We start from the raw sequence: 14,318 nt of genomic DNA, 5'->3' as shown, positions 1-14,318 counted from the left end.
ACTAACATATAAATGCTAACTATCCCTCTTGGATATCTGTCATAAAGAGAGGCATTAGGTCTCTTAGGTAAGAGTAAGAAAAAGGAACTCAAGTTATTAAAATAAACTAGATTTATAGTATTATATTAATAGAGAATACATCTTAATAATAAGCAAGATAGGATATTAATACCAAGGCATAAAAGTGCCTATCTATTTACCCACTCAATCCACTTGAATGTTCCAGTAGGGCTAATAAGCGATAATAACTCTATAATAGCATCATGGAGCTACAGTGAAATTTACCAGCCATTCAGCCCATGAATCAAAAGATTCTTCTCTTTAATCTCATCAATACGGTCCTTAAGTTCATCGACATCCCAATTTGTCCATAGAAATCTGCCCTTCAGGTTGTCTGCATCCCTAGAACCAGCTAACCACACGCAGTACGATGCTGGAAGGCCTGGAAAGAAGGTTAGGTTTAAGTAGCCCCGAATCCGCAAAGGTAAGAAACATACTAATATCATCAACAGCGGGAATACCACTTTTGGCTTGCATCGCAGTCTCAACAGCTCCAGGCTGAATACTGAAGACTCGCAGATCAGGATGTTCATGTTGGACATATTCCATAATCTTGGCAAAAGCAAGCTTAGATCCCGAATAGGCTGAGTATCCTGGGAGGTAGGGGAGATGTCCAGCTCCAGAGCTAATGTTGATAATAGTGTCGCCAGCTCTGCTCTGCTTCAGGAATTCCTTCACGACAATGAGACCTCCCTTGACATTAACTTCAAAAGTCTTCCAGTAGTCATCGAGGTCGGAGTCTGATACAGAACGATGATCATCGAGATAGCCAGAATTCTGGATCAATATGTCGACGTGACCAAATACTTCAGTGGCCTGTTTGAAAGCGGCCTCAACGGTATCTGCATCTGTAACATCAGCCGTGGCGTAGTGAAAGGTCGTTTTGTTGTCGGTAGACCCTGACAAACTCTTCAACTCGCTGACTGTCTCCTGTAATGTCGATTCAGTTCGTCCAGCAAGGAATATGCCTTTGGCCCCAGCAGTGAGGAAGGATTTGGCTATTTGGCGCCCGATACCTGAACCACCGCCTGTAATGAAGACTACTTTGCGATCTGCTGACAGTTCAGGGTTCGTCTCGTCAATGGCTGGGTAGGTGGCATGACGAAGGGTTGGAACGAAGTTGACTGTGTGATAGCCCATAGCTGCAGGTGTATAAAGATATGTATTGGCTAATAATATATTTGACTAAAAAAGATAGAAACTGTAGAAAGATTGCATGCTATTGTAGATGTGGAAAATATCTCAATAAGTCTACGGAATTGACCTCCGCTGAATTCGGTTCCATAAGTTTCTTAGTCCCAAAGGGCAAAAGCCCTGGTATTACGGAGTACCGAAGTCTATTGTGAAGCTAGTAACATTGATATAATATCCCTCTCCGATATGCAGATATATATCCACATGCGTTGTGTTGAAACAAACCTGTAACGCGAATCCGTATCCTGACCAACTGGGTACCCAAGGAAATTACTGGAGACCCCCTGCGTTGCCGAGATGGAATCAAACGTGAGCCAATAGAATGGGCTTGAAATGTGAAAGTCTCCATAATCTGACATGGGACCTCTGCCCTGTTAACACTTTAAATTTCCTCTTTCAACAGAGCAATTAGTATTGTTTCCTCCTATGCGCAACCTCTTCTGTAATTGACCGACGGCTGGGCTGTATTCTATGTTTTTGACTTACACACTTTGGCGCTTTAAGCTGATAGACGAGAAAAAACCATCGTTGCTGCTTTTCCGTCCATACGACATCGCGTTCTTGATCGGTCTGCAAGCCGACTTTCCCAGATGCTGCCCATATTCCTCTGTTCAGGCTCTCCTGCATCCTGCTCCCACTGTCTCTGCTGTTGCATATTCCGCCCTCCGATTGTGTTAGCCAGAGTGACAAAGTCTTGGCCCCATATATCACTTGTTACTGTTTTGTCCAGACCACATACGAAACGACCCTGCGGAATGCGGAATGCGTTTTGCTTAATCCATTTATCAATCTTTGTTTGCTTGACAGTGATGCCGGTGCATATAAAGATTAAGATAAAGGCTACATGTTTCCAATAATCTAATTCTTCCTTTCGACTTTCAATATGAACAGACGTTCCCGATACTAACAGTGTTGAGTGTATGATTGGCATACCATCTTCTATCCAATTGAGGCCACTGTTGTCTTTCTCGCTAGTTTGTTGCTGCTGTACAGTGTGTCGAATGGGTGGCTGATTTGACAGCTTATCTGTAGTGAAAGCCATGTTCCTGGTGTTTGTTCGGGATACCTGTGCAGGAACTCATAGAGAAGGGCACAACGAGCAACAATGATGGGAAGGGGAAACAGACTCCCTTCTCTTAGCCATTGAGATTCAATCTCGGGGTGATCTTGGAACATTGTCAGGGTGTCTCTCGACATCCAATATCTCTGTGGCTCAACAAAACCGGTGGTGTTAAGCTCCTCTCCATGGGGTTGGAGGTTAGGGGCTACCATGTAAGATCCCCAGTGTTTTTGCAAAAGCTGGGATAAATGATGAGTTTTCCCTGCGCCATCAGCCGAAAAAAGCGAATAAACCAAAAAGCGATTATCTCCCCCCTCGTCGGTAAAGGCTCCATCGTTCCGCATGCGCCTTAGAAACTCAGAGTCCGTCCGTGTCGAACCTATCGGGTTAGGGTCGGTGGAAAGCGCATTATTCAAGTAAATCCAGGCTAAACGCTTCCATTCGTCGTCAATGTAGACCATCAGGCCGTATTCAAACGGGAGAACCATGTTCCGATGACAAGACCTTGGTGTCCAAACCTCAGCTGGATAAGATTGATTGCACATCAGTAATCAATCATGCCTAATATCTACAGCAGATTACCTACCAAGGTTATTGTGATAGAGCCTATGACGGTAGCGAACCAAAAGTCGTATACATTGCAGAAGCCTGTGCCCCTGCTTCGCGAAGGTCAGTCCTTCCGGGTCGTAAAAAGGTCGCAAAGGCTCACAAAACAGACTCGGTCATTCGAATACACTTTAGCAGCAGATCTCTGAGGGCGTTCATCGTATGCCCTCGAGATTGTGCCGTTGGGGTTGCCTAGCATATCACAAAGGACCATATAGTCATCCGGTATCATCCCGATTCCCTCCCATAATCTTAGGTCTAGAGATAGTCGAGCATTTGAAGCATATAACCGACCCTGGTAGAATTCCTTATCATTGAAGAGGAATGGCAATAGTGTATCGAGAGAGGCCTTGTCAATGCCGGGTACACCATATGGAGGTGGCGTGTACCGTTGAAGGCGTTCCTGATAACGCGTGATGAAAAGCTGACGGCACAGTTCCCCATGACCCGGCTTCGGGCAGCTAATATTGAGGAATTGGTCGATAATATTTCCGGACGTTTCATTGCCGCAACGGAGCAATTTCAAATACCGTCCCATTCAAAAAGTGACAGGGGTTTTCCCCCTCATGTTAATGTTGAACCAACAACTTCTTGAGTGATGTCAGAATGAGGCTTCTTACTGGCTGATTCTATTAATAATCCTTGAGCGCAACCCCTGGTACTATAGGGTACGACGTCACAAATATCACCCTACCCTCAGCTGTCAAAATGAGGCAGCTCTTTTACAGACATTCGCCGTTGTTTTATTCGCGTTGTCAAGAGCAGGAAGAGGAACATAAATCGTCGCATGTATAGAAATGATTCAATCACTGTCCGACTTATGAAGTTCACGTCTCGCGTGTATCAACGAAGGTACTTGTGATGGGAAATTCAACCTTTCATCAATCTCAATCTAGGAGCTTACCAAGTCCATCGTCCTTCCATACCTATATGGTTGATTCCTCTTGTATGAGTAGTATTTATCTGTACCGGGTATTCGTCACGCGTCTGACCATAGTTCGGGGAAATCCCCAGCTATAGGTCAACGTGGTAATGTATGTTAAGATTCAAAGGTGCAGCCACTATGCAGGAATTGAAGGCCTAATTTAAGAACGACAAATCACGAAATAGACTCCATCTAAGACATGTGTGCTTATCAAAAGTCGGTGTAAGCTGACATCAGAGACCTTCAGTCTCAATGTCTCATAAAAAGTAGCTCAGCGCTGCGTTGTGCTGTTAATCATTTCTACTTTAGTATTAAGCCGAAGGCATGTCTTAGGAAATATAGTTTAGCTCGACAACTTCCTTGGGGATCACTTCGTATTCCAGAGACACAAGAAAGATAGCGTTGGAGCCTAAACTGAATTAGCCTCAGTATCAGAAGCCGCCTTGTAATACATACAATTAAAGTCAAATGACGTGCTATCTCCGCTTTTCGTGCAGATTATGTTGTTGGTTTATAAATACTCAAGCATCTGCCTCTCTCTTTAAAAATAAGCTATCAACTAAAAACCATCTATCTACATACCTATACTTGTCATTATGGCGCCCTCCGAGTTTCACGTGCGTCTCCAGAGGGGTAAGTATTATTTATGTAGAGTTGATCCTACAAAGCTAATTGCATTAACTAGGAATCACCGGAGGCTTTGCACCACCCACACCAGATCTGATCATTAATATAGACGCCAGTAATAACGATTTAAGAATATCAATTGCAAAACGCGAGGATGGTTCCCCAGATTTAGCACCGTCAGCTTCAAACACGGTAGCGATCGCGGACCATGAGGCTGTCATCGATGAGCTGCATGGTATTTTAAAGGAAGTGCCTACGGAGCAACCTCCCGGTGGTGAGGATATTTACGGCCTGAACACAAGCATCGCTTGGCAAAGCGATGACCTGGAATGGTGGAATGGTGGGCCTCAAGGCTGCGGTGGTGGCCAAAGCTTTGTACAGGCGCAGGATAAAGATAAGGAGATGTTCAAGAGGGCAGTTGAGATTGTCAAGGAGATCGCTGGTGAGAAATAAGGTTAGGCTGCATTAAGGGTGTCGAGAACATAAATTGAAAGCACTACTTATTCATGATATTCTCTTTTCAGCGTTAGGAAAGAAACGGCGTTATGGGTGCGCATGCCTCAGTTTCCTTCCCCAGATAACGCATCATGCGACAAGCCAGAAAGGTTTAGGTTTCATGCGGTCGCAGCAGAAAGATCCTTGTTTTTATCCCCCTGGTAACAGAAAGTTATATATTTGGAAAGACAGCCACCGATGGGAGGGACAAACAATAACGGGCATCGCGTGTGAGGAATAAGCAGGGTCCGGACAGAAGTCGGTGAAGCGATGAGAAACGTTGCGCTGTTATTGTCTTGCCTTCTGAAGCTACTTGCGGAGTTTTGTCCATGAATGTGGCTTGCTGAAAATTGAGGAGTTGCTGAAACCGTCATGACCAAGGCTGGCTGAGCTGCACACTAGTGTATTTATTATCCTTTCCCTTCAAGGAAGCATCATCCCTGTCCATTGGGCTCCACGTTCTGGAGCCTCTTGTCACTTCTGTCATAGTCGGCAGGACATTTCTTGATGTCACAAGGACTCTCACAGCCCACCTTCATCGGTTGATATGCTCCTCTCGTCCATGTGAGGTGGCATTGTGCCCTCCGAGGATTCTGAATTTAAACCCGCCTCGTCATACACTCCAGTGCTTCATCAACAGTACCCAAGTCGAAGCGAACGCCGATACAGGGGCAGAGATAGATCTTGCCTCGCCCTAATTTGCTGCTCGTTCAGAATTTTCGATCGAGCCTACCGACCAACAACACCAGTTTGTTCAACTTGCGGACGGATCGATAGCTTCCATCAGTGGCTGTTTTCGCGCCGGATTCAACCCTTCTGAAAAGCCATCGACCGAAACTCTACGGCCGCGAGCTCACATGAAGACATTTCACATCCTCGACGGTCTCACTTCGGATATCCTCCTCAGCCGTCACCAGATTTTTGAGATATACGCTTTTGTCGAGCAAGCCAACGCCTTTTCTGAGATGGAACGTCCGGATCTGCATGCTGACCTTCACCTCATCGCCTGGCTTAATAGGTGGCGTAGTAAATCAGGATCACGCCCAATTCAGCACACCTCCAGTTAGTTACCTCTCCCATTCGCCTTCCGCGCTTTATTTATTTTACAGCTTCACTAACGTAGAAGTAGTCAGCGAGAAATATTTTGCTTTCTGGTCCGAGATAGATGTGGACGATGCCAGAGAACATAGACTACATCAACAGAGGAAAGTCAAAGCGAGTCGCATTCCGATACAGGTAGACAGAGAAGTGGCAGATGATAAAGAAAGTCAACGACACGATCGTTATAATCAAAGGCGACAGCGGCGTATACAAACTCATAATGCGGAGATGGCTTTGCTAGGGTGGAATGGTTGAGAAATCGTCCCTTGAGGTAGCAGTCTACTATAATTTGAGAGTTATTTCCAGCGCATTTCATCATAATCACTTCAGTTTAGTTCTTTAACCAGGGCAGTGTTCAACCGGTCAGTACAAGTCGTATCAGTTTCGTATTTAGATCAGGTATAATACTCCATCTAGGTCATTGCAAGCACACACTGTGTAAGAGAGACAAGAAGCATTTATTTATTCCACTCGATTTATGTGTTTCGGAACACATGACCTCGAGAGACTCAACTGCTCTATTGGAGCCAACAGAAAGGTACTAGAATAGTATTCGAGGCTTTCAATAATCCCCATGTATAACAGCCCTATGGCCCCCGTCTACCAACCAATCGGTACATATAGTAGCTAGAACATCGGACCGCTGGACACAGACTTCCTATCAGAAGATGTAAGCGATCAAGAAAGAATAGTGAGATGAATGGTTGTCTTACTTGCATTGAGACAAGCATTAGCGTTGAGGCTGAGAGCACTCAATAGTTGGCAGGCAGCAACTGTAATGGACACCGAGTCCAGTACTCCAGTTGCAAGGCTTGGAGAATTTGCCGGCGCAGACTTCCTTGGACTCCCTCACGACGCAGAGTCCGTTGCCCTGAGCTGTAGAAGAGCCGATGAGAGCCAGAGTGGCAAAGAGGAAAGTAGAGCTGAACTGCATGTTGATGGTATTCGAACGATTAGCCTTTGTTGGAGTATGTATGAAAGAGATGATGGATGATATAGAGTGAAGTTTTGTGAGATATCATGGCATTCTTAAGTCTTTTATAGCTGAGGTCTCACTTAAGGAATCGTCTTCTCTGCTATATGTTGTGAGCCCATCATGCAATTCAACCCTATTCTAATCAATCAAGCTGAAAGAAATGCTGCACGGATGTAACACATTAATCCCTACTTTTCACAAATGGGGAAACAAGGCCCGTTCTATTGCTACATTACCCCAGACTGACTGTCTTCATTGATGTTGTAGTTGCTGTAATGGGTTCATTGAACCGCCTGCTCAGTTATATAGAAGGAGTTCCTGGTCTTAATAGGTGTCAAATACTACCCTATCGTAAATAATCATGTGCGTTAACGTATCCTCAGCTAGGATGCTAAACGGAAGTTGCTTGAACAGATACCACTTTCCTTAAACTGCATAAATGATGAATGATACTATCAGGACATACGGTAGAGTAAACGGCTTCCAATGCTGGACTTCAGTGTCATCAAAGTGTTATACCTAATGGCTGGTATAACTTTGAACTTCTACTCAACACGTTAGGTACTCAGCGGAGAATTTCTTTATCGGGAAATAAATAATAGTGTCAACAAAACCCCGCACTCCTTGATCCACAGGAACTTCTACCTTCCCAACTCATCCATACAATTCCGGATCTTCCGGGTATCTTATCTCTTTTGAGAAGCTAAACCTTAATTCCCAAATCATACAGGGCCATGATTGACGAGGACGCAAAGTATTTTTGCTTGAGTGGCGATATCCCTGTTGGCGGGCCAAGTACTTGGCAAGTCGTCGACTGGGATCGGAGACATGTAGTTTCCGTGACTATGGACGGGGAGCAGGACGACGATGATCTTGCCATTGAACATTACAGTCGTCTTAATCATCAGATATCGCCCGAGACTTACCGGATCTACGTGTCTGAAAGTGCTGAGATTATCTCGACACATGATGATGCAAAAGACGATGTGAACTACTGCATACACTATCCATCCCTGCAAGATGCTCATCTCCCATAGGGGATACAAACAATTCGACGAGACGAGCTTCAAGAAATTGATAGGCTTGGCCCTGACGCCGATATTGTTGAATATCTCCCAGGTGCAGGCGAATCCGCTCGAAAGGTTGATAAGCACTTAGAGGTTTTTCATTGTTAAGACGAAGCATGGCTAACTGTTACCAGGCCGTCTTCAAATACTACTTCATGTGGCAGTATGCAAAGGCATCATGGAAAGAGATGAGCATGTGGATGCGTCTTCCATGGCACCCAAATATCGTTTCCTTCGATCGAGTCGTCATCGATGAGCTCAACGGTAGCGTCGTTGGATTCAACAGCATCCACGTTCCAGGAGGTAATGTGGAAGACAACAAGTCGCATGTTTTCAAGATGAAATGGCTGCATCAGCTTATCAAGGTTGTGGACGAGCTGAACCTCATATACGGCATCTCACACCAAGACATTGCTCCACGAAATCTCTTGGTCAACGAAGTGACAGACTCAATTATGCTTTTTGACTTTAATTTTGCAGCCCGCATCAACCATCCACCTGAAGAAGGAGAGGCGTATGACGAGACCAGGAATGATATCAAGGGAGTGATATTTACTGCCTTTGAGATTATTACTCAGGATGACAGGATCCGGAGCATGCCTCACGAAGATCAAAACATCGATGACCTGGGGTTAGAATGGGTAAAGCACCCGGATGTGACGCTGGACCATCCAGTTGAGTCATATCAGATTTTGTTGCAAGAATGGAAAAAGCGAAGGGCAGAACATGTTTATCGGGCCAAAGATGCAAGATCCATTGACTGGCCGTCAATGTCGAAGCCACCGCAGAAGTCATATCGCGCGACAACTGTGAATAGGGAGTCACTTGATACGATGGTGGATAACTTCTACGAGAGACGACAGTCTATATGGGCTAGAGGTGAACGAGGTGTGAGTTGGGAACGGCCACCACAGAGCTTATTAGATAGTGGGACTCGAGTTCTCTCTACTGGTGAGATAATTGGTTGAGCCAAGTCATAAATCCCAGTATATTAGATGGCCTGTGGCGATGTGTTGTATACCTATCAAAGAGAATAAGATAGTGCAGCTACCACGTATGTCCCCACGCGTGGTCTTACCCACATAGTTTATACAGTTCAGCTTGTGTTGTTCTTGATTACATTGGTGGAATCTTCAGTCAATTCTGCTTGCGTCTGTGTACTTGCATCTCAGAAGCCAACAAGTGGACTCTGACAGGGCATGGGTCGCCATGTATAGCCAGTCGCAACGTAAGGTCTCGGCGGCTGAGTGATATGATGTGTAAAACTGCATCAACGAACAGCATAGCTGTCTGAAAGGTCCGATATTATTGATTCTTGTCTCAGCTACCCGACTAATATGGAGGTTGATTGCAGATCAGGCGGCTGGTCATCCCCAGTCTAACCTTTCAGGCATTGCTTTAATAGTCTTATCGGCCACTTCGAATAAAAGCCCATCAACGTTTTCTTGTCATTTACTCTCACAGTCCCAAGTTTATTAATTGGACCTTACAGGGTGGCTTGAGCAATCCTGGAATTCCTTACTTCCCTTGGAATACTTACCGTCATGACTGGCTCAATGTCCGTTATTGCCAAATGGATTCCTATTAGCACCCTTGTCACAGGGTGCCGAGCCTCTGACGATGGTGACGACTTTTCCAACAATCTGTTCTCTGACCTGGCGCCGTAAGTAGTAATATCCAAAGCACGCTCTCTTGCTAATGCAACATAGGCTGTTGGCACTCTTCGGAGAACGAGTGACAATGCAATTCGTGAGCCAATCTGAAGGGTGGGCTGACAACATTATCTTGGCTATGGCCCCGATTGGAATTATCACTGCTATCGTCGCTTCTATCCGCGTTGGCGGCCCCCCTTGGCTTAAAGCCGTCATTGGGAGAGCTAGAGAGAACTTAGCAGTCTCTGAAGTTGAGTTGATGTCATCTACATCAAAGGAAGTCTGCGAGGTATGGAATGGCCAAGAGGTGGTCAGATGCATGGGGCTAGCCCCGGTGATAGAATTTATATGCCTACTACAATTTGCCGACGCGGGACAATCCGACAACCAACCAAACCCAACGATAGAGGTGCTGAAACTAGAAGAAGCAATCGCAAAGGGATATATCAAGGACCTTGGTATGTGGCAAACATTTTCTCCTGCTCTAAGTGGTCATAGACTACCTACTAAGACGTTTTTCAATAGATAATGGTGAGATGCCCAAAACAGCTTCAACCTCTGAGGTTGACGAAGAACAAGGCAACCCGACTCCAAATCCATGCTCCCCGACTAATTCTCACTCAACGCCAACTACAAAGAAGAGACTTCAAAAGATATGCCTTATACGAGACACGTCTGGAGATTCACCAAACATTATTTTGAACTGTCATCCCTCAGCAAATAGACGGGAGCTTTGGTTGTTCGCAGCCTTTGGGACCTTTCTTCAGCTTGGAGTCCTCACATACTCGGGGTTTGCAACATATCACCCGGCTTTGAAGTTTCAGAAGGACAAAAAGCCCATTGAATCATATGCTTATCCCTGCACCGCAATCGGCACTCTGGTGTTGGTCCTTGGAATGATGTTGTGTGGTCATGTCGTGGAAAGTAGCACCGATGAAAAAAGATATCAGGCAGTTGCTGGGTGGAAGACTCGAATGGTCTGGCTGCAGCAGACCAAAACCGTCAGTGATCAAGTTTTCAACTCCCATATGGTGTATGCCAAGGACGATCGTCAGACCATCACTAAATCAAGACGATCCAACCGACACGGCAAAGACAAGTCTAACACTACTCACACTGGCTCTACCGCGCCTGGGGGCGATGATCCTTCTACATTTCTGAATGTGGTTACGATAACTGGCACGGGAATAATATTGTGCGGTTTTGTGATACACTTTGTCGGCCTTCGGGGGATGCACTGGTCAGCCTCGATAGCTCAGCTAGGCGCGATACTGGTGATGGTATGCGTTAAAGCGTGGGTCCGTCGTGGACTTGCAAAATCACCCGAACGTGAGCCTTTACCGTCTGGATTCGAACTCGACTTGTTTACGACGTCGCTAGGTGGAATTGCAACGGAGGCGTGGAGCGGTGGACAAGGTAATGATAATGTCTCTGTCAACACGCGGCTACCAGGAGGTGCGAAGACTCCCAGAAATGAATGGAGGGTCGTTACTGGTGGAAGTTCGTCATTAAATGTTTCTGAGTTCAACCACGTGTCTGCTGCGGAACCTTGTGATGGAAGTATTTTCGATGCACAGGCATTGTTGGATGCACGCAAAAGTCTTACACATCTCGCCGGCTGGAAGGGCCCTGCTTCAGCCGAGGCAGTCTCTCTAGCAAAAGCTATCGAGTGTACATTGGACGCTGTAAATGTCTGCATTCCGAATAATCCACAGAACCTAATATAGGACCTCGAAACCCGTTATTCCGGGGCAAAGGAGCAAAAGATTTCTATTCCACTATCAAGTCAGGTTACAGGTTGGAAGGTAGACGCGTCCTTAATCGAAGCCATACTGTCACTGTGGCTATCTACAGCCGAGGAGAAAGATTCCTCACAAGATAAAGACACCCTGTCCAACATTACCAATGGGATAAAACATTAGAAACCGAAAAGCCAAGATGATTAGCTACGCTCGAAGGGTACAATGACAAAGCACAGCCTCCGACTTGTCAGCAGGTGCACCCCAAGTCTCGTCCGAGATCTTCTCTGGTGGATTCCTAGAGACCTTCTCAGTGTATTTGAGATCCAAGAACGCCAGGTTGGATCGCTACGTGCGACACTTCAGATGGATAAGCACCGAGTTGTTGGCTACACCCAGCAAGATGATGGCTCTGAGCCACATCCACTTCAACTGCAGTATCTGGACCGAGACAACAGTGGATTTAACGACGATGGTAATACTTTTATCTCTGATACTGACAGTGACGGTGACGATGACGAAGACATTTTAGCTAATGGTAACAATGGCAACTATGCCTGGGATGTCGCTGATGATGCGAGTGACCAGAGTTTCCACGGTTATGTTTCCAGTGATGACGATATGGAACATCCAAACGACCATGATAGACAATGCGGCACCGGAACTATTACCATGTTAGGGAACGAGTCTTATCAATCGTTGAGAGCACTGTACGCGATAGACCTATTCTCGTCATTTACACGAGCCATGGCCAAGGCAATGAACACTCCTATTCCAGGAGGCGCCGAGCAGATTCAATCTAAAAGCGACACAGGCGATGCTAGCTGGACGATCTTCACACTCAGGAACAATCACCTGTCAAACCTGATCCAGGATATCCACAGCACAGGACTTGGGAGTTTAGATCAAATATACCTCAGCGTTATCACGCCACTGAGCCAAGAAAACGTGCTACCCCAATTGGATGCAGTGGTTAATTTAGCACTACAGCGTTCCAGGCGGCACGAGCGTTCACAAAAGTGGAAAGAGGCTGGCAACGATTTAGTTTGGCTGTTTCGACTTGCAAACAGAACATTCTCGAGTGGTGACAACATCGTGGCAAAGGCAACAGCAAACCTTATGGAGTACGAGAGACTAATAAGCCGAGTACTCCGGATTTCAATGGAACGTAACTTTGAACCTTATGACATGGTCGGCACTAGGGATCTCAAAAGGTTGTTAAAGAGACTTCAACAAGAGCTTGAAGCTGCCGACCCTGACCTGAAAGAGCTACTCTGGAAAAAATACAAGATTTTGAGGCCTCTGTCCCGGCAATGTCTTACTTTTGAAGCTAGTGAAGCTAGTGTTCAACTCCAAAACCCTGGAGGCTCACTGAGTGATCAAACGGACATACTTGAGCGAACGGCATTACACTACTACGTATTTGTCAGAATTCCAATCAAATTTCACAACTGCATGAGAGGCCAGCATGACGTTAATGCTCAGGATCTCCTCGGGCGAACTGCACTGCACTACATGTGCCTTCACGACGCTGGAAGATTAGATGTCGCTCAATGGCTCCTAGATTACGGCGCAGACCCAAGCATGACAGCACGAGATGGATCAACACCGCTACACTATGCAGCAATGAGGGGCGATGAAAAGAAAACCAGGATGTTGATTGAAGCTGGGTCAACAGTTGACACTTCGGACGTGGCAGGTCGTTCACCCCTTCACACGGCTGCAGTTAATGGACACGCAGCAGTCATGGAATATCTATGGGATAAATCAAGGCCAGAACGGCGAGACCGCTGGGGTTGGACCGTTTTACATCTAGCAGCTATTTCTGGAAGCAGATCCGTAATGGAACTTCTCTTCAAATTGAATTGTGACAAGGACGCCAGAGACCGTCGTGGCCGAACTGCGTTGAATCTGGCGGTATTGGCTGGAAAGGAAGCCATGGTTACCTTTCTCATTGACGAAGGGTTCGATACGAAGGCAAAAGATAACTCGTCTAGTGATGTATTTGACCATGCGGTAATAACAGGAAAGGTGGGAATGGTTCAGCTTCTTATCAATCGAGGGCTCGGCAAGGAGTGCAATGGAATGGAATTCAGCGATCCACTTGCAATGTCCCTCCAGTATGGACATGAGGCTGTGGCACGACTGCTAATAAGTAGCGGTATCAACTACAACTGGAAAGGTCGCTCGGAGAGGAATCTACTTCATTATGCCTCGATGGCGCCGACAAATACTACCTTGATGCAGGAGTTTATCGATGCAGGATGTGATATCAACTCTCGGGATGACTTTGGGGATTCGCCTTTACATTTTACTATTTATAGCAGTATAGCATCCAACGTCAAATTTCTTATCGAAAGAGGAGCTAACATCGACCAAACTAACAATTTGGCTCACACGGCGCTGTGGGAAGCTATCAGTCGTGGGAAGGTTCGCCATGTCCAGATGCTACTCGACAATGGCGCCTCCCTTGATGTGATCTCGGTAGATCACAATCCAGAAACACTCGTATCAATGGCTCTGAGATTGGCAAATAAGAAAATTATCGACTTGATACGACGTCATCAGGCCAAACCCAGGAGTGTTTCACAAGACGTTTCTCAGGCGCCTATATGATCCTCCTCTACTGTATCTCAGATAGAACCACAAACTATGTAGGAGAACTATACGTATGATCAAGCCATAACTTATCGTTGCTGACGTTAGTGTCTGCTCCTTACAGTGGCTAAGGTGGACTGTCCAGAATGGAGCCGAGTACATATTGATACAGCAGTATTAACTGCCTTGCCTAGCTCGTCATTGAGAACACTTTCAAG

The 14,318-nt window shown here is 45.9% G+C and overlaps 6 protein-coding genes across 6 annotated transcripts; 5 read left to right on the top strand and 1 right to left on the bottom strand.

Moving 5' to 3' along the window:
- Positions 1 to 281: 281 nt before the first annotated feature.
- FGSG_04599 (uncharacterized protein) lies at positions 282 to 1,200 on the bottom strand (the record flags this gene model as incomplete). The annotated part of the gene is made up of 2 exons (XM_011322678.1): positions 282 to 442; positions 498 to 1,200. 2 exons carry the CDS (start codon positions 1,198 to 1,200, stop codon positions 282 to 284), a joined length of 864 nt encoding a protein of 287 aa, XP_011320980.1.
- A 3,241-nt stretch (positions 1,201 to 4,441) lies between these two features.
- Positions 4,442 to 4,925, top strand: FGSG_04600 (uncharacterized protein; the record flags this gene model as incomplete). The annotated part of the gene is made up of 2 exons (XM_011322677.1): positions 4,442 to 4,478; positions 4,531 to 4,925. 2 exons carry the CDS (start codon positions 4,442 to 4,444, stop codon positions 4,923 to 4,925), a joined length of 432 nt encoding a protein of 143 aa, XP_011320979.1.
- Positions 4,926 to 7,778: 2,853 nt separating this feature from the next.
- FGSG_12220 (uncharacterized protein) lies at positions 7,779 to 8,081 on the top strand (the record flags this gene model as incomplete). The annotated part of the gene is made up of 1 exon (XM_011322676.1): positions 7,779 to 8,081. The coding sequence occupies one exon, from the start codon at positions 7,779 to 7,781 to the stop codon at positions 8,079 to 8,081; it is 303 nt and encodes a 100-aa protein (XP_011320978.1).
- A 146-nt stretch (positions 8,082 to 8,227) lies between these two features.
- On the top strand, positions 8,228 to 9,362 carry FGSG_12219 (uncharacterized protein; the record flags this gene model as incomplete). Its single annotated transcript, XM_011322675.1, has 2 exons — positions 8,228 to 9,001; positions 9,249 to 9,362. 2 exons carry the CDS (start codon positions 8,228 to 8,230, stop codon positions 9,360 to 9,362), a joined length of 888 nt encoding a protein of 295 aa, XP_011320977.1.
- A 293-nt stretch (positions 9,363 to 9,655) lies between these two features.
- FGSG_12218 (uncharacterized protein) lies at positions 9,656 to 11,490 on the top strand (the record flags this gene model as incomplete). Its single annotated transcript, XM_011322674.1, has 3 exons — positions 9,656 to 9,774; positions 9,821 to 10,221; positions 10,289 to 11,490. The coding sequence occupies 3 exons, from the start codon at positions 9,656 to 9,658 to the stop codon at positions 11,488 to 11,490; spliced, it is 1,722 nt and encodes a 573-aa protein (XP_011320976.1).
- Positions 11,491 to 11,727: 237 nt separating this feature from the next.
- Positions 11,728 to 14,118, top strand: FGSG_12217 (uncharacterized protein; the record flags this gene model as incomplete). Its single annotated transcript, XM_011322673.1, has 1 exon — positions 11,728 to 14,118. One exon carries the CDS (start codon positions 11,728 to 11,730, stop codon positions 14,116 to 14,118), a length of 2,391 nt encoding a protein of 796 aa, XP_011320975.1.
- Between the last annotated feature and the right edge of the window lie 200 nt (positions 14,119 to 14,318).

Source organism: Fusarium graminearum, chromosome 2 (assembly GCF_000240135.3).
Source record: "Fusarium graminearum PH-1 chromosome 2, whole genome shotgun sequence".
NCBI classification, from domain to species: Eukaryota; Fungi; Ascomycota; class Sordariomycetes; order Hypocreales; family Nectriaceae; genus Fusarium; species Fusarium graminearum.
This window is presented reverse-complemented; position numbering and strand designations above follow the sequence as displayed.